General features: G+C 49.6%; 9 protein-coding genes across 10 annotated transcripts; 2 read left to right on the top strand and 7 right to left on the bottom strand.

The window, feature by feature from the left end:
• Positions 1–1048: 1048 nt before the first annotated feature.
• Ir7c (Ionotropic receptor 7c) lies at positions 1049–4116 on the top strand. The gene is made up of 3 exons (XM_017162471.2): positions 1049–1180; positions 1793–3021; positions 3085–4116. Exons 2-3 carry the CDS (start codon positions 2158–2160, stop codon positions 4114–4116), a joined length of 1896 nt encoding a protein of 631 aa, XP_017017960.1. The 5' UTR covers positions 1049–1180; positions 1793–2157.
• Positions 4117–4149: 33 nt separating this feature from the next.
• On the bottom strand, positions 4150–6035 carry Ir7d (Ionotropic receptor 7d). The gene is made up of 2 exons (XM_017162472.1): positions 5677–6035; positions 4150–5611 (listed from the first exon to the last, which is right to left on the bottom strand). Exons 1-2 carry the CDS (start codon positions 6033–6035, stop codon positions 4150–4152), a joined length of 1821 nt encoding a protein of 606 aa, XP_017017961.1.
• Positions 6036–8169: 2134 nt separating this feature from the next.
• Ir7e (Ionotropic receptor 7e) lies at positions 8170–10083 on the bottom strand. Its single transcript, XM_017162561.1, has 2 exons — positions 9271–10083; positions 8170–9207 (listed from the first exon to the last, which is right to left on the bottom strand). Exons 1-2 carry the CDS (start codon positions 10081–10083, stop codon positions 8170–8172), a joined length of 1851 nt encoding a protein of 616 aa, XP_017018050.1.
• A 205-nt stretch (positions 10084–10288) lies between these two features.
• Ir7f (Ionotropic receptor 7f) lies at positions 10289–12823 on the bottom strand. Its single transcript, XM_017162473.2, has 5 exons — positions 12699–12823; positions 12169–12624; positions 11587–12112; positions 10436–11430; positions 10289–10355 (listed from the first exon to the last, which is right to left on the bottom strand). Exons 2-5 carry the CDS (start codon positions 12525–12527, stop codon positions 10289–10291), a joined length of 1947 nt encoding a protein of 648 aa, XP_017017962.1. The 5' UTR covers positions 12528–12624; positions 12699–12823.
• A 539-nt stretch (positions 12824–13362) lies between these two features.
• Positions 13363–15424, top strand: Ir7g (Ionotropic receptor 7g). Its single transcript, XM_070288561.1, has 2 exons — positions 13363–13837; positions 13891–15424. The coding sequence occupies exons 1-2, from the start codon at positions 13416–13418 to the stop codon at positions 15422–15424; spliced, it is 1956 nt and encodes a 651-aa protein (XP_070144662.1). The 5' UTR covers positions 13363–13415.
• Positions 15425–15743: 319 nt separating this feature from the next.
• On the bottom strand, positions 15744–17370 carry Acat1 (Acetyl-CoA acetyltransferase 1). The gene is made up of 2 exons (XM_017162772.3): positions 16331–17370; positions 15744–16265 (listed from the first exon to the last, which is right to left on the bottom strand). Exons 1-2 carry the CDS (start codon positions 17234–17236, stop codon positions 15930–15932), a joined length of 1242 nt encoding a protein of 413 aa, XP_017018261.1. The 5' UTR covers positions 17237–17370; the 3' UTR covers positions 15744–15929.
• Positions 17371–17827: 457 nt separating this feature from the next.
• Nek2 lies at positions 17828–20637 on the bottom strand. Its single transcript, XM_017162708.3, has one exon. The coding sequence runs from the start codon at positions 20346–20348 to the stop codon at positions 18045–18047; it is 2304 nt and encodes a 767-aa protein (XP_017018197.1). The 5' UTR covers positions 20349–20637; the 3' UTR covers positions 17828–18044.
• Positions 20638–21920: 1283 nt separating this feature from the next.
• ND-MNLL (NADH dehydrogenase (ubiquinone) MNLL subunit) lies at positions 21921–22174 on the bottom strand. The gene has a single exon (XM_017162712.2). It carries the CDS (start codon positions 22172–22174, stop codon positions 22010–22012), a length of 165 nt encoding a protein of 54 aa, XP_017018201.1. The 3' UTR covers positions 21921–22009.
• Positions 22175–22193: 19 nt separating this feature from the next.
• On the bottom strand, positions 22194–22775 carry LOC108071810 (uncharacterized). Of its 2 annotated transcripts, none has more exons than XM_017162709.3 (2): positions 22641–22775; positions 22194–22362 (listed from the first exon to the last, which is right to left on the bottom strand). In XM_017162709.3, the coding sequence occupies exon 2, from the start codon at positions 22356–22358 to the stop codon at positions 22194–22196; it is 165 nt and encodes a 54-aa protein (XP_017018198.1). In that variant the 5' UTR covers positions 22359–22362; positions 22641–22775. The 2 variants fall into 2 exon arrangements, with proteins under 2 accessions (XP_017018198.1, XP_017018199.1); XM_017162710.3 differs by lacking the exon at positions 22641–22775 and adding an exon at positions 22592–22638.
• Positions 22776–22987: the final 212 nt, after the last annotated feature.

Here is a 22987-nt window from a genome sequence, read left to right as displayed (position 1 = left end):
CATCACGGGCAGCAGCAGCTGCGGGCAGGGGAAATGGAAATGCAAATGAAAATGAAAATAAAAGTGAAAATGGGAGGGAAAGGTGGTAAATGGCAAGCGTTTCCGTGTGTGTGCCCCCAATCGAGAACGAGACCACAGCAGCCGCCGCAGCTGCAAGAGCTGCAAAAACCTTGCTCAACTATTCCGCTGGCCAGCGTTTCCATAGAATCAGCGCAAATGATGCACGGTAAACAGTACGCCGGAACAGCAGGGCCGTAGCCACGCGGAAGGGGTTTTGGGCGCTTAATAATATATGATTACTAATTTGTTATCTATTTTATGTATTAAATGACAAAAAGGAATAGCAAAGCGAACGGACAGGCGAAAGGACAAGTGAACGAATAAATAAACGGACAAATGAACGGAGAAATGAATGAACAACTAGGCAGTTAAATGAACAGACAAATTAATGGATAAATAAACGGACGAAAATAACGAAACATAATAAACAAATCAATGGAAATTCGAATAGACAAACGTAGCCTTAGGACAGACTAATAAACAGGTTATTATTATTAGATATTTTTCCATTTAATAAATATTTATTAATATTATTACCTAATTTAATATTAGAATTTTTGGTTTACTAAAGAAATATAAGTAATATATATTATCAATAATATAAAATATACAAGATCACCAAGTCATAAAGTTAAAAAAAACCTTTATCACCCTGAATTCGCACCTGATTCAGTAGTTGGGGGCCGTGCTGGAGGTGCTGCCCTTCAGGCGGCAGCGGTGATCCATGGCATTCTCGATCGTCTTATCGTTTGTGTGTCACCGGCACCACCTTCGGCACCACCTCCACCTCCGTGGCCACCGCATTCAGAGAGGTGGCTGAGGTCAGCATTGAGCTGAGAGTCGGGAAAAAGGTAAAAACTTGTAGTGACAAGGGAAACAGAGTTTCGGTCAGCGGGTGGTTTTCGCAGAGGTTAGCAAAAAACTGCGAAAATCAAGAAAGTCAAGAAAATGCAGAATACATATACTAAGTATGACTTTGAGTCCGCACAGCGACCTTTGACAGGTTCAGATTCTCATTCGCATTCAGATTAATAATACTGGCGACGCGTAGCCGAGATTGTAAAATTACTCACATCCGAAATTAAGTCACGATTCAACTGACATGAGACCGACATAATGTGTAAGTTAGATAGCTAAGACTTTAATTCAAAATAAAATTAAAATAAGTTGAGAGATAATATAAAATGGTATTAAAAAAACAGCCATATATCATGAGTATCATTTTTATTTCAATGGAAATGTGTCTTGATAAAATAAATATTATACAAAGATCGCGTTACCTTTTGGTTTTATTCAATGGAAAGCTCAGTTATCTCTCGGCGAGTGTTCATTGACATATTTATACTTTGTAGATGTTTTTATATATTATATTTTAATACCTTATATTATTATTTACTTCTTTATTTATAGCATTTGTTTAACCCTTTACCGAATCAATATTTATTCCGGATTAAACAAAAAACGCTTAGCCCTAAAGGTGTTAACAAAAATAAAAATACCTTGTTTAATTGCCGTGTAATCACATTTTATTGTTTTTATTTTTGACAACCTACTTTCCTGCATATTTTTTAAGTTAAGAAATGTTTTGTTACATGTCTTAATATTCAAGTATATATAAAAAAAACCCTGAGTTTGTGAATTTTATTAGACATTTAAAGAGACCTTCATGAAATCGCCATTAAAAAAATATTATATATATTTAAAGCTAATTAATAATGCATTTGCATTACAGATGGCCATAAATGGAACCTTCAGCACGCAACTTGATCGGCCAGCTAAGTGCTTCCCTTTTGGATAATGCTAACGAGCCACTGCATAGTGGTGCAAAAATTTCAAAAGATAAGAAAAATAATAACAAAAAATATTTAATAATTCACTTAAAGCACAACAACAATATGCAACACCTATTTACCAATTTATAAACTTGAAAATTAGTTTTTTTATTAACTTTATTATTAAACTTTATAACTTTATTATTAAACAATTTATACAGACCAGAAATCACTGTGTCTTAAAAGCCTTAAAACATGCCCATGATGGCTCACCCAGGACATCGTCCAGTTAGACACCGACCAGCAAAGAAGCCTCATCATTAACATGTTGCCCAGCGGCACACAAAACGTGAGCCTGGTCTACGCCTTGGTCTGGGCCATCGACCACTATTACGGCCGCTCCACGAGCACTGCCCTGGCGGTGGTTAAGTTCCCCACCAGTCGGGCCAGCCGTGGCCACCACAACGATCTGATCGACGAGGCTCTGGCCAGATCCGCGGGCTCGGGACGGATCAAGTTCCAGCTGGAGGACGACCACATTGAAAGCACCACCAATGGCACCGATGAGAGTGAGCTGCCGCCGCCGAGCGGAGTGACGGGCAGGCCCATTGCCATCTGGTTCCTGGACAGCCTGCGCTCGTACTTCCGCCTGGAGCTGTACCTGAACCAGCTGGGCAGTCCCTACAAGCGGACCGGGAACTTTCTGCTGGTCTACACGGGCCTGGAGAGCCAGCCAATGGAGTCCATCAAGATAATGTTCCGGCGACTGCTTAACATGTACGTGCTGAATGTGAGCGTGTTCCTGCAGCGCAACGCGAGTGTCCACGTGTATACCTACTACCCCTACGGACCGCATCGCTGCCAGTCCTCGCTGCCCGTCTTTTACACGGCCTTCCAGGAGCTGGAGGCCGGCGTGGTCGGTCTGACCAAGCCGCTTTTCCCCAGCAAGTTGGCAAATATGCATGGTTGCCAGCTGGTGGCCGCCACCTTTGAGCACCGGCCGTATGTGATCCTCGAGGACGATCCGCTGCAGAAGGACGGCAACGACAGGATCCTGCACGGCATCGAGGGCAGAATTGTGAAAACCCTCGCCGAACGCATGAACTTCAGCATTAAGCTGGTGGAGCCAAAGGACAAGGATCGCGGCCAGATCCAGCCGGACGGCAATTACACGGGCATACTCAAGATGGTAATGGCTCCTTGCCAGACTACGCATACGCCCAGTAAACCTTCTCCTCCCCTCCTCTTGCAGATTGTCGACGGCGAGGCGAACCTCACCTTCGTGTGCTTCATGTACAGCAAGGCTCGATCGGATCTGATGCTGCCCAGCGTGTCCTACATGAGTTTCCCCATCGTCCTGTGCGTTCCAAGCGGCGGCTCTATGACTCCGCTGCAACGCCTCACGCGTCCCTTCCGATACATCATATGGTCCTGCATCCTCGGGAGCCTCCTCTTTGGCCTGCTGCTCATCGGCCTGCTGCGTCTGAGGCAGCCGCAGGCACTGCATTACCTGATCCTAGGCAGGGCTAATCACCGGGCCTGCCTGGGCATGTGGAACGTCCTGCTGGGCGGCCTGGCTCTGTACCATCCGCGGCGGAACTTTGCCCGGTTTTTGCTGCTGATGTGGCTACTCCAGACGCTCGTCCTGCGGGCCGCCTATACCGGGCAGCTTTACTTGCTACTGCAGGACGTGGAGATGCGGGCGCCGCTTCAGAAGCTGTCCGAGGTGGTGGCCCAGGGCTATGTGTTCCACATGCTGCCCGCCCTGCAGAACATCTTTCGGGAATCGATGACCGGCATCCGGATTCATGTTGTGGCCAGTCACGAGGAGTCGCTGCTGCGGCTGCGAGAGGAGGACGATCCGGGCATAGCAGTACCAGTGCTCCAACCGACGGTGTACCAGTTTGACTACCGCTCCGGACCGAACCGGAGGCACCTAGCCGTGCTACCGCTGCCGCTGATGACCGCCCCGCTGACGATGTACATGCGACCCCACTCGTATCTCAAGCGACGCATCGACCGCCTACTGATGGCCATGATGTCCTCGGGCATCGTGTTCCGCTTCCGGGGTATGTACCTGGACCGCATCGAGCGGATGTCCAAGCGGCGACGCAGCATGGAGCCCCAGTCGCTGACCCTCTGGCGGCTCTCTGGGATCTTTGCCTGCTGCGGTGCCCTCCAGCTGCTGGCCGTCCTGGTCTTTGGCCTGGAGCTGCTCTCCGCCGCCACCGGGCATCCCCAGTTACGCAGGGCTTTAAGCTTGTTAAATGATTTTATTGCATAAGCCCAGAAATAGAAATATATGCCAGACACCGCCTCACAGCCTCTCCATTAGCCAGGCCAATCTACGCCAGCTTGGCCGCCTCTGACTTAGCAATTCCAGGCCGAGCACCGCCAGGGAGATGCTAAAAGATGCCATTAGGCAGTTGAAGGCGGCCAGGACGAAGCCCATGGACTCGGCACGTCCCTTGACCGCACTCTCGCAGGAGGAGGAGGAGGAGGAGCGAGGATTTGCTGACCTCCCCAACGAGTCCGAGGTGGTGGGCATGCTGCCCCAGTCCAGCCGCTGCGAATGATGCTGGAAGAGACCGAAGCTGCGCATGTTGAACAGAATCTCATTGAACTCCAAGGCAAAGTAGGAGCCGGGCGGGAAGTAGACACATAGCATGTTGTCCAGCATCTTCTCGGCGAGAATCACCAGCCGGTGGCGGTGGTTCCGGTGCCGTGTTAGGTGCTGGGCCAAGAAGACGCGACTGGTAAAGGCGCCGGCCCTGCCGGGCTCCCTAAGCAGGGCATCGAACACATCCACCGGCTGTCCCGGCGAGATGCTGGTCCTGCCCTCAAAGGCGGGGAGCTTGAGGGTCATCCGATAGGTGGCATGATCCGTGATGAAATGGAAACCCGCCGCCAGCGTCTGCTCGAAGGTCTGCGGCAGCGGCTTCACCGGCGAATTGTGTATAAAATTGAACACGGACGCCTCGTAGCTGGCCCGGATCACAAAGATCCAGAGCATCCAGCCCGCCAGAGCGGGCGATGGCAGACGCCAGTGGCTGCCCAGGAGCCAGTGAAAGCTGGAAACGAAAGCCAGGAGCAGCCAGGCATAGCCGTTAAAGGGGAAGAGCATCACCTCGTAGATGCTGTAGCCGCTGCGCGGACGCATCACGATCACGTAGGCCATCTGGCTGTAGGGACCGGTGGCGGCCAGGTAGGTGGATCTCTCCGGCGTGCAGGCGGCACAACCTAACGTGAAGTTGGCCCTCCGTTCGCGAAGCATCTGATAGGCGCCGGTGAGGGTGCCGTTCACGTAGCTGGAGCCCCCGATCAGACCCTCCGGCTCGTTCCGTATCAGTCGCATAGTGAAGTTCATCTTGGCGGCCACGATCTGCAGCAGCAGCCCGTCCAGTCCCTCCAGTTGCTCAGCCGGTTCGCTCTTCTCCCAGTGCACCGTCATGTAGGGCGGTATGTCCCACACGATCACGCTCAAGGGACACCCGTAGAGGTTCTTCAGGCGGGGCGGAAAGATATCCCATATCCCGGCATCCTTTAGCTCGATCCTCACCGGCACCAGGCTCATGCAATCCGTGGGCGTGTACGGCCGAGCATTGTAGGCCCGGACAGCGTAGAAACTCGGCACCAGGATCAGCACATTGATGTTGTAGCGTTCCAGCAAAAAGTACGCGAATATCCGGGACATCACAGGTGCTTGCTTTGACTCCGGGAAAGTTGTCAGCCACACAATCAGGTACAGGCCGTTATTCTCCAAGTCGGATGCAATTGCTCTGAGAAAAAACATGAATATATATATAGTTTACCCTATAGTGCCCAAGTAATTGTTTCGCAGTACATAACCTCCTCGGGGCACTCAACGAACAGCAATTGGACTAAGACCTGGCTGCTAAGCCTTTCGGACAGACGGGAAGCCAGCACAATGGGCACAGCCGACTGCCGGTGACCCAGGCTGCGGTCCAGGACCCGCTGTACCAGCTGCACCCGATCCCTGGCCATCTGCTTGTAGGCGGTGCTGATGAAGACGCTGATGTTGTGGGCGGCAAAGGCATTCGTAAAGATCTTCTGCAGCGTCCCAGAGATCCGCGTGGCCAGAAGCTCCTCCATGGGATGCTGGTCGGGCCACAAGCTGGAGTGTGCCAGTGCCACTAGAAGCACCAGTAGGAGTAGCCCACTCGCTGCTCGGCGGAGTTCCATGTTGAAAGTGTAACATTTTACGGAACATTTTGCCGATTTTATAGCGATTGAACCTTTGGCAATCGAAGGAAGTCGAGGGAATTGATTTGGCAAACGGGAATTGGTTGGTTTTAAGGGTTTATTGCTTTATTATCAAAGGGCCAATATCTCGAATCTGTACAGTGTTCTTTTTTTTTAATTTTGCATTTTAAATTAAATATTAAGGTGTCTAAAACTATCTTTTAGATTTTAAGGGGGGGGTAAGGTATTTAATTTTTTTTTTCGTAAATTTTTTTTATTTTTTATTTTAAAAGTTCAATATCTTAAGAATATTGTGTCCAAGTTTTACATCAATCATAGTAAAATTGACGAAGTTATGCGGAGCTGAACGAAGGTCGGTTGGTGTTCAATGCATGAGAATCACAAAGTTTAAAGCGCTCTCCTGAAAAATGCCATTTTGAAAATCGGTGTACACGATAACTAAAAATATACTGAACCAATCGGTTTGAAATTTGGAACATAACTTCTTTAGATAATTCTACAGGTATTCTCGTCGAGCTTTTTTTAATTTTTAATTTTCTTATATTTTTTATTTAACAAATTAACTTAATTTTTTAGTCAAAAATCGGGGTTTTGACTTCAAATTTTGATAAAAAATAGGGAAAAAATTTTAAAAATAAAAACGCTTCGAGAATACCTCGGGACACTTATCCTTTAACGAATGAGGTATAATTTTTGTAGATCGGATGATTCTGTGGACAGTTAGGATGTACACCGCAAACCAACTTTTTTTGGAGGCGACTCGGGAGATTCCCTATAACTCCTCTACCTCTAAATATTTTTCAATACAAAATTTATCACAAACTGTTCAAATGTTGTGTTATTATATGGTATTTAATTCGTTAAGCTAGCTTTAGCCGTTTCGCCACAACATTTTTTTGAAAAGTGGGCATTTTTGCACCAAAATTCATGGTATATAATTTTCTGACATACTTTTAGGCTGCATTTAAAGTGATTTCAAATCAATTGCGATTTCTTGGCAACCCCATGCCTGCATATTCAGAAACTATTTTATGTTTTAATTACCTTACTGATATTATTTAAATATTTAAATTAACACCAATGTTTATAAAATATCCTTAAGCTTAAATTGCTTGCACTGTTCGCCCAGCGGAACCCTCCATGTATTATTTGGGTTTCAGAAGGTAAAAAACTACCAAACAAATTACTCGTGGGTAAAAGTAATGCATTAACAAATCCGTGTTCATCACTTAAACTAATTGCCGCGCACAGGCGAGCACTGCCTAGCCACCCATCCACCTCGCCAACACCCAACACCCACCACCCACCGGTACCGCACTCTCCGGAGTCCGTTCCGGAGGCATGTGCGTGACAGGTTTCGGTGTCAGTATTATGCATGAGGCGCATAACCATAAATTAACACCATCAACGGCACACGCACACACACACACACATCTACGAGTTAAAGGGGGCGGCAGGGGTGGTAGGGAGCTAGAGGGGGGCAGCGGCGAGAGTCAGTGTCAGGTTCATGCAAACGCCATGTCGGCCGTAAGAGGTTTACAAATAGCCGGATAATGTCCTGACTGCCAGAGAAACCACACTACCGCTCAAAGTCATTCAGAAACACAGCAATAAAATTGGGTTAAACTAGAACAAAAAAAAACTTTAGTATATATTTCCTTAATTTAACATTTTTTGTTTATATTAATTGTTTTTTTTTTTTATTATATATGTATACTTGGATTTTTCTATCTTATCTTTACAACTTTAGGATAGTGAAATCCAAATTAAAGTTTGAGTTAACGCAATAACGCAGCCTGGTGTAAATAGACTATAAGTTTTCTAAAAAAAAAAAAAGACAGAACCTATGTATGTATCCACCCAAACCAAAACCAAAACATGCTCAACACCCACCTTAAACCTATACAAAACCTACCTAAAACAGCAAACAAGTCGACATAAAATCAACCTCAAACCTACCCAAAATCCAAATCAAATCCAACCCAAAAAAACACCCAAAAATCCACCCAAATACAAAGCGAAACACACTAAAAATCTACTTAAAAGCGACACAAAATCAAGCCAAAAGCAACCAAAGGCCTTTTAAAACTCCTTAAAACCCGCCTTTGAACTGCTAGGAGAAGAGCCTTCTTAGGAGCCGTGATCGTTGGGAGAGCAGCTCGCAGAGAAAGACAACGAGGCTGAGAAGCAGGCCAACAAAGACCATGAGAAAGATGGCATAGAGCTCGACGAGGCCCAGAATCTGATAGCTCTGCTCGTTCCCCAAATAAGTTTCCACCAGCTCCCACCTGGACCATACAGCCAAGAGGCCCACGGACCTCATCCACAGGATCTCCTCGTTGAGGTGGTCGATGAGAAAGGAGTGCTTGGCCAGGTACATGGTCAGCTGCATGTTGATGATGTCCTCCGGCACGATCTCGAAATGGGCTACCGTTGCCGCCACGTTACCGCCTTGACGATGCACTCGCTCGGCGCTCAGGCGATTGAACTGGATGAAAATGTCCAGGGCAGAGGCGGTAACATGCTGGCGCAGCTGATGATTCGCCTCCAGGAAGTACAGTGGCTCCAGCTCAGAGTCAGTGTCCTCCAGTAGGCGGAACTTCATGTGCTGGACGCTGGGTATTTCCTCCAGCACCTCGAGGACAATGGGCGTCAGCACCACCGTGTAGTTGCGCTCCACCAGCGATTCGATGGTCTGTGGCCACCGGTTCAGCTGGTGAGTGCGGATCAAATGATAGAGCAGGCCCTGGTAGATGGTCCGGATGATTAGTGTGTACATCATCAGCATCAGGCAGTAGAGGCGTGCGGTGTGGCTCCTCGGGATATCCATTAGCGGCATGCCCACGAATATGAGCTCCAGATTGAGCCAGGAACGTGCTCCCAGGATTGCATTCGTCCCATGTTCCTGGAGCAGCCGATCCACGGCCAGCTGGAGGAGCGCCGAGAGAGCCACCACACCGAAGATGCCCAGCCAGATCTGCAGGCGGTACGGGTAGAGCAGAATGTCCAAGGAGGTCAGCTCGTAGCTGGAGGCCAGTACGCCGAAAACTTCGCGGGTCTGGTGGTAGTTGTGCGTCGACGTGGCCACCAGACTCCGACCCACCGTCTGCCGGATTCTGCCTAGGGTTAGATCCGCTTCGCCACGCTGCAGCTGCAAGGAGGGAGAGGTTGCACAGTAAAAAATATCTATATCCCATTTCCAAGAGGAACTCACCATCTCCAAGGCACCATCAATGACATTCGTCTGTATTGGACGCACCGCGATACTAAAGTTCATCTTCTCGGCGAGGGCCAGCAGCAGACGCCCCTCATAGCCACCGGTCACCGTGGGGGCAGCCACATCCTCCTCCGCCAGACGCAGAAAGGGTGGAGTATTCCACAGAGCACACCTCAACGGACAGCCGTAGAAATTGCGCAACTTCCGCGGGAATAGCTCCGGCTCCACCAGCGTGCTCCCGTTGTAGCGATTGATCAGCTGCGGCTCCATGTCCGCACATCCCCGCTCCCCGAACGGATAGTAGCTGTAGAAGAGGATGTCCCCGTTGGATTTTTGCACCTGGACACTGCAGTGGATGAGCTGGTAGCGCCAGCAATAGTCGAAGATCAGCCGCATCTCACCCTGGAGCAGCCGGTCCCGGGCCTGCAGAAAGATGAAATAGTGCTCATTGTAGTTGTAATCCCGGGCATAATACTCCATCCGGATCTCCGCGAAGGCCTCAAAGGAGTCCGTGAAGATGACATTGAAGTGCCGCCGCCCAGCAACCGGATGCCAAGGCACGCCCCGCTCCACATTGACAATCTGGAGCGGGGCCAGGCCCCACTGGCGAAACAGTGTGTTCATCATCTCGTTGTAAAAGTTGCACGTGTGCTCGCTCCGACAGCACAGGGTCAGCACCAGTGACGGCGTCACACTGAGTATATAATGGTGCACCACATGGAGCAGAGCCCGGGCCACCACCTCGTTGATGTGGTTCATCTGCTCGCCGGATAAATCGTAGTACGAGTCGAGCAGCGCGCTAATGTTCATCATGGGCTGCCCGCCGGCTAATGACGAGCCCAGTCTCTGACTTTCCGACTTCCGGGTGGAAAGTACACGCACATGCATTGATTTCCTGAACTGTTTTGTGTAACTTGTCTCCTGGCCATTAGGTGAAAGTTTTGAATGTGATTAATGACCTGATCGAGTGGGGCCCTTGCTCACAAAACTCAAATTAATATCGCCTTAAAAGCAATTATTGAATCGGGAATGCCTCGATTTTGACAAATGCCTGTCGGTCTGTCCATAAGAAGCATTGAAGTCTGCAGATTAAGTTATAAGTTAAAAGCTTTATTTCTAAAGAAATTGGTAAATCTACAAAGTTTGAGGTACCCCAACCCACGTCCCAGTCCAGTTCCACCTCCGAAACAATAGTTCGCCGGCAAACACAAGCCCGGCGAGTGTGTACATCGCCGCCATGACCATGTAAATACCGGAGAGCTTTGCATGATTAATGTACCGCCGGCTGGTCTGCTGCAACACCTCCCGCCGGTGGGCCATAAAGGAGGCGCGGCGCCATGCATGGATAAAGCCACCGGCGTCCAGCCGTCGCACTGTCTCGTCCACCTTCTCGTAGAGATAAGAATGCTTGGGCATATAGATGCCGGTATACTCCACATTCACCGGCTGCCTGACCACATGATAAGCTTTGGGATGGCTGCTGGAGTGCAGAAAGGACAGGACCACGTCTTGGTTGGCCACGGCAAAGATCTTGTGCTTGGTATTCCGCTGCAGTGCCTCCAGCACGGCCCAGTCGGAGGGCGTGTCCAGGGCATGGATGCTGTCCGGGCTGCCGGCCAGCTGCGGCATCTCGAGGAGCAGGCGTCGCGTGTTCGCCGTACAGATCCCCTGGAAGCCCTGCGCCAGCAGCTGATCCAGCGAAAAGGATGGCGTGCTGTACAGCTGCAGGCGGATGAGGTGGAACAGTAGTGACTGGTAGGAGATCCTTAGCGGTATGCTGGCCCACAGCCAATGGGCGGCGATGAGACGGTGCCGCCAGGCGCGTGGCAGCCGGGCCAGAGCAGCGCCCAGCAATAGGCCCAGAATCTGTAGACCTCCTCCATTGACTTCTCTTTCTCCCCCCAACACATTCCTTCGCCGCCGCCTACAGGGCAGGTAGAGGCCCATGTGAATGACCAGGGCGAGGAGCAGCAGCAGCCATACGGGCAGCTCGAAAGGAAACACCAGCAGGGCGAGAGAGCCCAGGCGATAGCGCTCCAGCTGGAGCACGGCCACCAGGTTGGCGGAATAGTACGACATGGGCGTGGTCAACAGCTGGTTTCGGCGCGCTGTCTTCCGGAAGTAGCCCATGCTCATGTTGGCACTGCGATGCAGAAGCTGTCCAAATGTTATATAATACAAATAATGTGTAAATCAAAATATATTAATATTTTTAACAAATAAAATGTAAATATAAATATTAATAAAAACACATAATTAACCAATTTTTATAGTACACTGCAAAGATCTCCCGCGCAATCCCAGTTGACTCACCCGCTCTATGGGTCCATCGTTGGCTCCATCCGCCAGACGGTAGGCTTCCGGTCGCAGCAGAGCCAAATTTTTCAGCTCTATGCTGAAGTTCATCTGGCGGGCGAGGTGGCGCATCAGCTGAATCTCAAATCCTTTGGCCCGGACTAAGCCGGAGGCCGCATCCAAGACCAGTTCCACGAACGGCGGCAGATGCCACGTGAGCACGGTAAGCGGACAGCCGTGCATCTGGCGCAGCTTGTCCGGAAACATGGAGGAGTTCGTTAGCCAGCGACGGCCATCGAAGCGATTCACCAGCACTGGATGCGCCTCCTGGCACCTGGCCGCCGTATAGGGATAGTAGGTGTACACCAGAACGTCCACTTGGGCGGTCTGGACCATAACGTTGCAGTGCAGCCAAAAGTTTGCCAGACAATGGTTCAGAATCAGACGCAACTCCTCAGGAATGAAGGCATCTCGCGTCTGCAGGAAGATAAAATAGTAATCCGGATCGTCAAAGTCGGCATTGTCCGCCGTTATGTTGGTGTCTCTGCGGGGAGTCACGGGTTAGTGTAATCTCTTTCGTTTTGGATGCTGAGCACTCACTGCAATCCGCTGTAGGAGTCCACCAGGAGCAGGTTGACCCGCTTCCGTCCCGGCACTGAGATGTGCACCGAATCTGGCCGGAATCGCAGCAGCTGGACGGCCGTCATCCGCCATGAATCGACCAGGTTGTTCATCATGTACTCAAACCACTGGGCGGTGCCCAGATGACGCGTGGAGATGGTTACCACCAGCGTGGCGCTTAGCTGGGCGAGCACATTCTCGATGACTAGGCGGAGGGCCCGGGCCACATACACGTTTGCGTCCTCCCCCTGCATGTCAATCCGCGAGTGCTCCACGTAGCTGCTGAATATGGCTGAGGTACCGAAGCCCGGATTTCTGCTAGAGCTGCTGCTATTCATGACGCCGTTGGAGGCCTGACTGTAAGAGGACTTCTTGGCTTTGGACTGGGCCAAAGGGTCGGTCCTTCAAGGGCCAAAGATCCCAACGGAGATTTGACTAATTAAAAGCAAACAGGGACTGAGATAGATTACGATTTTGAGGTAAAGGAAATCCCTTTCAGAAATACCTACATTTAAAATCAGGTTTTTATTTTAATTTCTTGAAATTTATTTAATGTTTGTATTGATTAAAATTCTAAATAGATTTTGAATGATTTTAAATCATTTTAAAACTGGCTAAAGGAATGCAATTAAATACTTGTAACATGTTAGAGCGTCGTTTTGTGCTGCATTTTAGACACAGAATTCATTGATAGTATTATTATCAAATAGAAAATCATCAGTTTTATAATATTTAGTTCAGTGTAAGTAATGCCCAGACAAAGAAGTGGGAAATCCGTGTCCTCATCAATCAATGAAGCATTTCCACCACCTTATAAATAGAAAAACACGGCCGATAAAGCCATAACAATATACGATTATTGACATCAGTTAAGGTCGGACTCATAACCACCACCATCTTATATAGTAGGTGGGAGTATAGGATCTATTTATGGTTAGTCATAACGGACAGATGTGCGTTAATGGATGAGCATTGATGACCAAGGATACAGGTACGGTTAAAAATCAAATAGGATTTTTAGTCAAGGGACAAAATACCCACAAAATAATACGTACAATTAACCTCACCGGAACCTCACCTAAAAGTCATTTTTGGTACAACTGTCTGAGGTACACCTGTCCAGGTACTAGCCCAGCACTGCTATGGAGTGTCCAACTTGGTGCGTGACGTGACCCACAATGGTTACTGTTTGACTTGTCCTTGTCCTAATCGATGCGACGCGGCTAATGAGATGCAAACAAGGCTCGCAGCTGGAATTAGGATTAGGGCCCTGTCCGGCTGGCAGTACTCTTCCCGATTGCCTGACAGACGGGACGGAGATGAACGTGACCAGCCTGCTGCAGTTCGAATCGATGAAGTACATCGGCGCCCAGACGCAGACGGCGGCCATCAACCAGCACGTGGCGCAGGCGCTGAGCGTTTTCATCGAGGACTTTTACCAACGGATTGCGCCCGCCTTCATCGTGATCCTCTCCTGCCGGCGGCCCAGTCCGATGAACTTTTACCGCACCATCATGCAGTTGCTGTACGAGAGCGTGGATACGATGATCATACAGCTGGTGCTGGTCGAGTTCGGGCGACCGCGTCGAAGGATCGAAGGACCGAGGACGCACAATCTTCTCCTTGTCGATTCGTTGGATGCGCTGCTGTAAGTTGGCCGATTCTGGGTTGTAGCCCACTTTAAGGTTCCTACCGTTCCAGGGACATCGAGATCCACACGTACACTGCCCAGTCGGACGGCAGCGAATACTACTTTATATTCCTGCAGCAACGGGATGCCCTCATACCGCAGGACATGCAGGGCGTCTTTGCGTATTGCTGGCGGCACCAGCTCATCAACTGCAACGTGATGACACAGAGCTCCGGCGGCCAGGTGCTACTCCACACCTACTTCCCCTACGAGCCCGATCGCTGCAGCGAGACGTCCCCCCGGCCTGCAAGAATCAATCGCTTCCTGGGCGAGTCCTGGCAGCACCGAAACTACTTTCCCTCCAAGCTGCACAATCTCAACGGGTGTCCTTTGGTGGTCCTGGCCCGGTCAGTGGCCCCCTTCTTCGAGCTGCAGGTGGGGGGGCCCCGACATATACTGGTGGGTCTGGAGGGCCAGCTGCTGCAGGAACTATCCCACCGGATGAACTTCAGCATTCAGTTCGAGGGCTTGCAGGAACAGCAGAGGAATCAAAGGACCTGGACAGAGCGCCAGCTGCTTCAGCGGTTTCAGATGGAGGGCCGACGCACAGCGGCGCACCTGGCCATAGGCTATGTCCGAAAGCATATCCAGTACTCCGGCAACCTGACGCCGGTGTTCCCGCACTACTCCAACCGCTTGGTGGGCTGTCTGCTGCTCAATGCCCACAACCTGACCAGCCGGGAGATCTGGGCCTTCCCGTTCCAGGCCCTCACCTGGCTCTGCCTGTTGGCCAGCTTCGTGAGCATCTCGGGTTTGGTCGTTCTCCAGGGACGAGGGGCGGGCGATCGGGTGGCACTCCTCCTGACGGTCTACGCCGCTGCCTTGGGCCTGCCCATCGATCCGCCGGAGCGTCCATCGCTGTCGCTGCAGTTCCTCTTTGCCAGCTGGCTGTGCTTCGGCCTGATCGTGCGCGCCATGTACTCCGCCCTGTTGTTCCTCATCCTCCGCTATCATCTTCACCAACGGCTGCCAGACACTCTGCAGGAGTTAGCCGACGGTGGCTATGCGGCGGTGATGAGTCGCTCGACGTTCGAGGATCTGCAGAAAGTGGCCAGTTTGCAGGACCTCCTGGGACTGGGTGGATCCGTGATGGTGGCCTCCGAGCGGGAAGAGGAGGTCCTGCGGCAGCTGGATCTCTGTTCCACTGGATCACATCCCCTTATCTTTGGCCTGCTCTCCGAGGACGCCCTGCTCCATCTGACCCAGAGGGGACATCGAGCGGGATCCTATCACATAATCCAGCAACACGTTCTGGAGCAACAGCTGGCCATCTACCTGCAAAAGCACTCGCATCTGGCGGCCCACTTGGACCACCTGGTCATGTCCATTAGGTCGGTGGGTCTGGTCCACCACTGGGCTGGCCAGGCGGCTAGCGAGCGCTACTTCCGCAGTCGATTCCTCTACCGGGAGAAGCGCATCCTGCTGCCGGATCTCCTTGCGGTCTATCTCCTTGTCGGTGGACTCTACCTCTGTTCGCTGGTCATCTTCATCTGGGAAGTCTGGGGTGCCAGACGGGGAGTCGTAAATCCAAGAGCCGGAGAATAGAGACTAGTTAGAAAAAAAAATAAAACAAATTAAATTGTTGACAGAAATCGTTGGTTCTTTACCTTAGAACATTTATTAGGCATTTTCGAATCATTTTCCGATCATTTTCGAATTGCGCATGATATGAAACCTGTGTTATCATTTCAATGACTCAAAAAAGACTCATAGAAGGGGGATTATTGTAAATATGACCTTTCATATGTTGGCTGGGTTGGTTTTTGTGTTCCTAAAAGGGCCACAGCGCGAAAGAATTATGTTTCGCAGGCAATTACAAATCTAATCTCTCCCAAAACTGAATGTTAATCTCACTAGCTCGCAATAAGATCAATTTGTTCCTTTAATTTTCACTGTTTCATAATTTTATTATGCGAATCACATGATTTCAATAAATGCTGAAAATAGACAGACAGACATCTACAGATTTAAAAACAAAAAAAACTTTCCATGAGTCCAATGACTACGATAATAAATGCATTTCTGGTTGAGAGAGAGTTTAGCTCCGGATCTATAGCTTCTCCAGCAGAATGGAGGAGGCACCGCCGCCGCCATTGCAAATGGAGGCGCATCCAAGCTCGCCCTTTTTCAGACTATGCGACAGATGGGCCACCAAACGCGCTCCAGACATGCCAATAGGATGGCCAATGGACACAGCTCCGCCGTGCACATTCACTTTGGCGGGATCCACGTCCAGGGTCTTGATATTGGCCAGCACCACCACGGAGAAGGCCTCATTGATTTCCCACATGGCCACATCCTCCTTGCGGACACCGGCACGCTTCAGTAGCTTGGGCACAGCCAAGGCCGGGGCAATAGGGAAGTCAATGGGATCTGTTTCCGCATCCTGAAAATATATAGAAAAAATATTTAAATCTTTTGAATACCATTTGATTTTCTGGAAAACTCTACCTGGAAGGCCACAATTCTAGCCAGTGGCTTGAGTCCCGCCTTCTGGGCTGCCTCGGCGGTCATCAGGACGACGGCTGCTCCTCCGTCGTTCAGTGTTGAGGCGTTGCCGGCGGTCACAGTCCCGTTTTCGCGCTGGAAAACGGTAGCCAGCTGGCCAAACTTGTCAAAGTTGACCCTCTTATACTCCTCATCCTCGGCAATGGTGACTTCCGGCTTACGCTTCAACTGGATCTTAACGGGCACAATCTCGTCCTGGAAGACCTTGTTGCCCCACGCCGCCGCCGAACGCTTGTACGACTCCACGGCGAAGTCGTCCTGCTGTTGGCGCGTGATCTGAAGCTTCTTGGCTGTGTTCTCGGCACAGTTACCCATGTGGAACTTGTTGTAGACGTCGAACAGGCCATCAAAGACGATGCCGTCGGTGAGATTGACACCGCCGTAGGGCGTGGCGCCGCGCTTCATGTAGTAGGGCACATTCGACATGGACTCCATGCCGCCGGCGACCACGGTGTCGGCATAGCCAAGCATCAGCGACTGGGCGCCCAGCATCACGGCCTTCATGCCCGACGAGCACACCTTGTTCACGGTGGTGCAGCACACACTGGTCGGCAGACCGGCAAAGATGGCCGCCTGGCGGGCCGGAGCCTGTCCCAGGCCGGCGGACACCACATTGCCCATGATCACCTCCTGGACATCGGATTTTCCAATTCCCGCCCGCTCAATCGCCGCCTCAATGGCCTTGGCGCCTAGTTGCGTCGCCGACAGCGGCGCCAGCTGGCTCTGGAAGCTGCCGATGGGTGTGCGGGCGGCGGACACCACCACCACTTCGGCGATCTTTGAGCTGTAAGATCGTAGCGATCCCTGGGCGCACAGCTGGCGGGTGGCCTGCAGCAGACGGGCGGACATCTTTGGATTAAATATAGTTATCTAAACAACACGGGGCTAACCACACTTGGGCGGTGATAAAACAAGAACTTAACTAAGAAATCAGACCAGATCGGTGCTTGCGTAACAAACCGGTTATCGATAGCGCTGGCCTATCGCTAATCGTCAGCTGGCGCGAGGCAACAGTTGTGACACCTGTTGAATAACAGCATTTGCCTGAAAAAGTATAGAAAATGGCTAGATTTGTAAAAGCTTAAAATAAATTAATTAAAAAAGAAAAAAAGAATATATTAACAAAGAAAATATAAATATATTATTAAACCTTTAAATTAAATAAATAATATATTTAAAAACAAGTATATAAGAAGTTTATTAAAAATTAAATATGCACTCTTTACCCATTAATTCTATAGAATGTCTTGAAAACCAAAATTAAAAACCTCAAATAAATATTTTTTATTTTTTATTTTTATTTCACATAAAAAGTTTATTAAAAATTAAATATACACTCTTTACCCATTAATTCTATAGAATGTCTTGAAAACCAAAATTAAAAACCTCAAATAAATATTTTTTATTTTTAATTTTTATTTCACATAAAAGCCAATTAATATCGTAGGCAAATTGCACAATGTTTGGCAGCGAAAAGGACAAATCTTAAAACTAGTAATACACTCGCAAAAAAACGGACAAAAAAATATGATATATGTACATATAAAATGTATTAAAAAAAAAAGAATATATATGTTATATTTCGGAACTTATTCCACATCACAACGCGGGTAGTTTCCATGGTTTCCATGGCTCTTGACTCCACAGTCTTCCCTCCTTAGATCATCATCTGGTCGCGCGTTGATTGCTTCTGGTGGCCACTGGCCAGGACCATAGATCGCCGCATGCGATTCCGCTGGAGCGTGGAATTCCGCTCCCTCACCGACTGTCGCAAGTGCTGGCGACGCGCTCCTCCGGCGCCCGATAAGCCCGACGCTCCGGTCGCCTCCCTTTCCGCCGCATTCATGGCCGCCAGGAGCTCGAAGGCTTGCTTCTTCTGCTCCTTGGTCCACAGATTGGCCACCGCTGGAGTGGCCACCGGCTGTTGTTCCTGCGTGATTGGTGGCTTTACAGTCAATGGAGGACGCTGGACCCGTGCTGGCATAGCAGTCATTGGCTGATTCACCGCTGGCAGGGATTTCGACGTGGCTTTAGAACCGCGACTCAGCCCAAAAAGGGACAAAATGGACTTTCGCCTGGTGGAAGAGGCCTGACTATCGCCGGAATCATTGCTGGACACACTCATCTGCATGGGTACACCACCAACTGCAGCAGCAGCAGCAGCAGGAGGAGGATTACCCGTGCCGGGATTAGCCACTGGCGGCATATTCTCAATTCCGTAGGTGACAAACTTCTGGGGCGACTGGAACGTGACCTTTCGCAGGGTATTCATCGACTTGGGAGGCGGCAGGGTGGCCAAATTGAGTTTGGCCACTGTGGGCGATGTCTCGTTTAGCTCGATGGTGCAGTAAGTGTCATCGTGGTGGCTCTTGGCCGGTTTCCGGGGCGGAATCGGTGGAGCTACCGGGTGCTGAGTGCAACGACACGAAGGCTTCTCCTGCTGCTGCATCAGCTTCTCTTGGAGCTGAAGTTCCAAGGATTGGACGCGCTTTTCCGCAAGATTCAACTCCTGCTCTCTCATCTGCAGCTCCACTAGCTTCTGCTGGAGCAGTGACTCCTGGGCGCGAATGGCATGAAGCCTGGTCTTTAAAACCTCATCGAAAATGTTTTGTGTGAGAGCACGAGGACTGCTATGGCCTTTGCTCTGCTCATGCTTCCCATCCTGTTCCTGCACCGGTCTCTTCAACTCCTCGCTTACGATATCCATCTCCTTTCGCCGTCGACGCTCATCCTGCAGCTCCAACTGCCGCTCCTCCTCGCGTTCCTCTCTCCTTATACTCTCGTATAGGGCGGGATCCGATAGCTGCAGTTTCTTGGAGGGAAACATCCGTCGCTTGGCGGAGTAGAAAAGTTCGTTTCTCAGGTCCGGGGTGAACACGCCCGTGACACTCAGCCTCCTTTGGCCATAGCCTTCGTTGAAGCTGTACTGCTCGGTGAACAGTGTGCTGGACAGCTCGGGCGGCACCTCATGCTCCTCTTCCTCCTCGTCGAAGAGTCTGCCGCCGGCGGGCAGCCTGTAAAAGTCCTCACCAGTCTCGACGAGGTTCGGAAACTCTCCGTCCAGCTCGCAGATATTCCGGACCACCAATGGATGCCGGATGATCACCTCGATGCCGGGACGCTGTTCGTGATCGACGGCTAACATAAATGCGATAATCTCTTGCAAATCGGAGCTGTAGACGGCGGGAATACGGCTGAACTCGCCCTGGGCGATCTTCTCGGAGAGCTGGTCGAAGGCGCGTCCCCGAAACGGCGGACGCAGGGCGCACATCTCGTACACCAGGCAACCCACGGCCCACACGTCGCTCTTGCGGTCGTACTTCCTACCGCGGACCAGCTCCGGACTCATATAGTGTGGCGTGCCCACGAACGAGGCGGCGAAGCTCTGGTCCCGACGCAACATCCGGGCCAGGCCGAAGTCGCCCAGCTTGGCATTGCCGGCGGCGTCCAGGAAGATATTCGCCGGCTTGATGTCCCTGTGCAGGATCGTTCCATTTGGAATCTTGTTGTGGCACACCTGCAGGGCACGGCACAATTGGAAGAGCACCCGCCAGATATAGCGCTCCTCGAACCGGCGACGCTGGGATCGCGCCCGTTGAACAATCTGGGCGAGATCGCCGCCGGCACAGCACTCCATCACGATGTAGACGGACTTGGCCTCGCGGTTAACCAAATGGTGGTAGTACTGCACTATGTTCGGATGCTGCAGCTGCCGGAGCACACTGATCTCCGAGACCAACGCCTCGCACTTGTCCTCGTCCAGCTCGTCGTAGTTCATGCCCTTCCAGGCGAACAGTTCGCCAGTGCTCTTGTCACGCACCTTATAGCAGGTGCCGAAGGAGCCGTTGCCCATCACGGCCAGAACCTCGTAATCCTGAAGAGTTTTCTTGCTGAAGTCCATTCCCGTCGCTCCACCGGACGCTCCTGCAGACTCCTCCCGCCTCTCTCGCTCCGTGCTCATTTTTCTGTGATTTAATTCTGTATTCCTGTTCGTTTGCCTCCCGATTTCTTCACTCCGCTCACTTCAGAATCCCAAATAGAATTGAGACTGGTTTTCGGTTGCAGGATTTTTGAACTCTCTTGATTTCGGACGCGCACCCACACAAGCAAGCGGCGTACCTGCAAAAACCGGCGATCAACAACAAACCATACAGACAAGTGGAAGGGGGGAAAGGACTAGTGCTGCTCAATAGTAGCCTGCCCGCTAGATTTGGCTAGAAGTCCTGGAAAATAGCTAGGTTCTTGGTCAGTTTCCGCTAAAATTTTAGATTAGATTAGATTTTAGTTTGAGACTAAGTTTTTATATTTACATACATACATATGTATGTACATAGATAAGATTGACCATCCAAACTTCGTATAATTTTCGAAGCTAAAATATGTATATATTTCTTAAAACGTCCAGGACAATATCTATTTCGTTTTAGCACTTCCATTAGAGATCCCTTAACATTAACCTTCATATTAAAATTTAAAATTATTCCTTGAACTTTTCACACCTAGTTGTTAATGCATTTAGCTTTTTTCCTGTTATAAGCCGGTCTCAACACTATTCCGTTATTGCTGCCCGTCTAAATATCTTGTTTCTTTTCGTTCCTAGAAGGAGGATCGTGCTCTCCCTCTCTCTCGCACTTGGCCAATTTGGGATCTCACTCCCACCCCCGCTGTGAGAGCGCTTGTGCACTTGTGAGAGGCGAAAATCCACTCACCCCACCCCCTCGAACGATCCCACTGCGCCTGTGTGCAAACTGGTGACCAGCGGACACAATGGAAAAGAAAGAGAAGGAGGCAGCACGCCCGAAGTGCACAATTCCATCGATTCATCACGCTCGATCCCTCAAACTGAACCTGAAACCCTAGCCCTGGCCATAAAAATAAATTAGTTTTGTTGCATTGGCATTTCAATTTGCTGCCTTGTTTGGAAAATCTGGAAATGTGCTCATCGAATTTCATATTCATTTTTGGAGAGAGCAGAGCGCGATCCCATTGAGCGGGGCATTCATTCTAACGGTTTCGGTCAAGAGCACACAGAAAGAAATTACGGAGCTTGTTCGTATTGTTAAAATTGTTTTGTTTGATAAAGAAAATTAAATTAAAAAAAAAACTTTAAGTTGAACCAAATACATTATGAGGATTAATCTATGCATAAAACATTAAAATTGATTACATCAAAATAAAGTGAATTCTGTACGGTCGCGTGCAAATGCCGTACATTTTTGTAATTATTTGGAAATAACAATGTTTAGCTATAATATATTAATACACATCCTAAAGAAAAATCCAAATGAAAATTCACAGCATACGCCACAGATGGAAACTAAAGGCACTATGGACTAGGGATCAGGCCAGGTAGAATCCCTAGAAAAACGAGTTATCTAGAGATTTTCGGGCTTATCGTTGGCCGTGTGCTGATGGTTTTATGGTTTCGTGTGTAAAACAAACAATGCGACGCAATCCTTCACAAATAAATCATGTCTCCGGTAGGTTCGTCCCCCAAACCGCAGAGTTCCCGGCAGGTAAACATAGATCCTCGCACATTTCTCCGGTTTATTGTTGTTCAACAGGGAAGAAAAAAAGAAAACATGGGATTACACTAGACGGATGTTTCCGCGATGAGCTGGTTTACCAGGACGGCGGCTTGTCATCTCCGGATCGGCCGTACAGAGCGCTCTTGTCCCGGAACATGGTCATCCGTTCCGTCTCCTTCTTGTCCAGAAAGTGTCCGATGGCGAAGCCGAGCAGGGGCAGGGCTCCCCACAGAGCCCGCTTGTCCAGGCCGAGAACCATAATGGGATGTTCTACTTCCTTAACTCTGACTCCTGAGCTGCGCGCTGCGTGCCAACTGAAGCTGCTGGCGTTTCCACTCGCGGGTGTGCGACCAATCTGCGTAAATCGATCCGACTGCAACAGTGGGAAAGAATATCACTGCGCCGTACTTTCGAGCCAATTGCACCACAATCCCACTGCCCATAGGTCTGCAACACAAACACGGATATAATGATTATGAGGCTTATGAGGCACTGCGTGCGGAAAGATGTTTTTGAAGGAAATGGAGTGGAAGTATTGTTCTAGAGCCCCTGCCCGGGTTACGTAATAAAACTGCTTGAGCACTGGCCCGCTGCGTATTAATTTCGAGCCGATCCGTGTTCCCGGTTTACTCCCAAAGGGTGCCAATACACTGACTTAGGTTTCCGGGTGATTTACCTAGGAATTCGGGCTCCAATTGCCAAATTAGTTTTTGTTTTCAACTCACCTACTTAATGTCAGTGTTTTATCGGCCACGGGCTATCGATAACTGCTGGGCGGCGCTGCCAACTCGCTAAAAAGGCAGCAAAAAGCCGCTAAAGAAGTTATAGCTAGATTTTAATAAATTCAATTTGGTTTTTTGAAATTTTATAAATAATTTTAAAATGTTCATAAAAAAATGTAGAAGGATTTTACCGAACAATGAAAAAGGAAATTTGAGAGCTTATTTTTCCTTTAACTTACTGATTTAAGAATCAGCGAATCGATTTTTCTGATTGGAAAATTATCGATGCCCGGCAATGTTCAAACTTAATGTATCGGGGTATCGATTTATCGATATGAATTGCAGCTGTA

Source organism: Drosophila kikkawai, chromosome X (assembly GCF_030179895.1).
Source record: "Drosophila kikkawai strain 14028-0561.14 chromosome X, DkikHiC1v2, whole genome shotgun sequence".
Lineage (NCBI taxonomy): Eukaryota > Metazoa > Arthropoda > Insecta > Diptera > Drosophilidae > Drosophila > Drosophila kikkawai.
The sequence above is the reverse complement of the archived record's forward strand: the minus strand, read 5'-3'. Positions and strand labels throughout refer to the sequence as shown.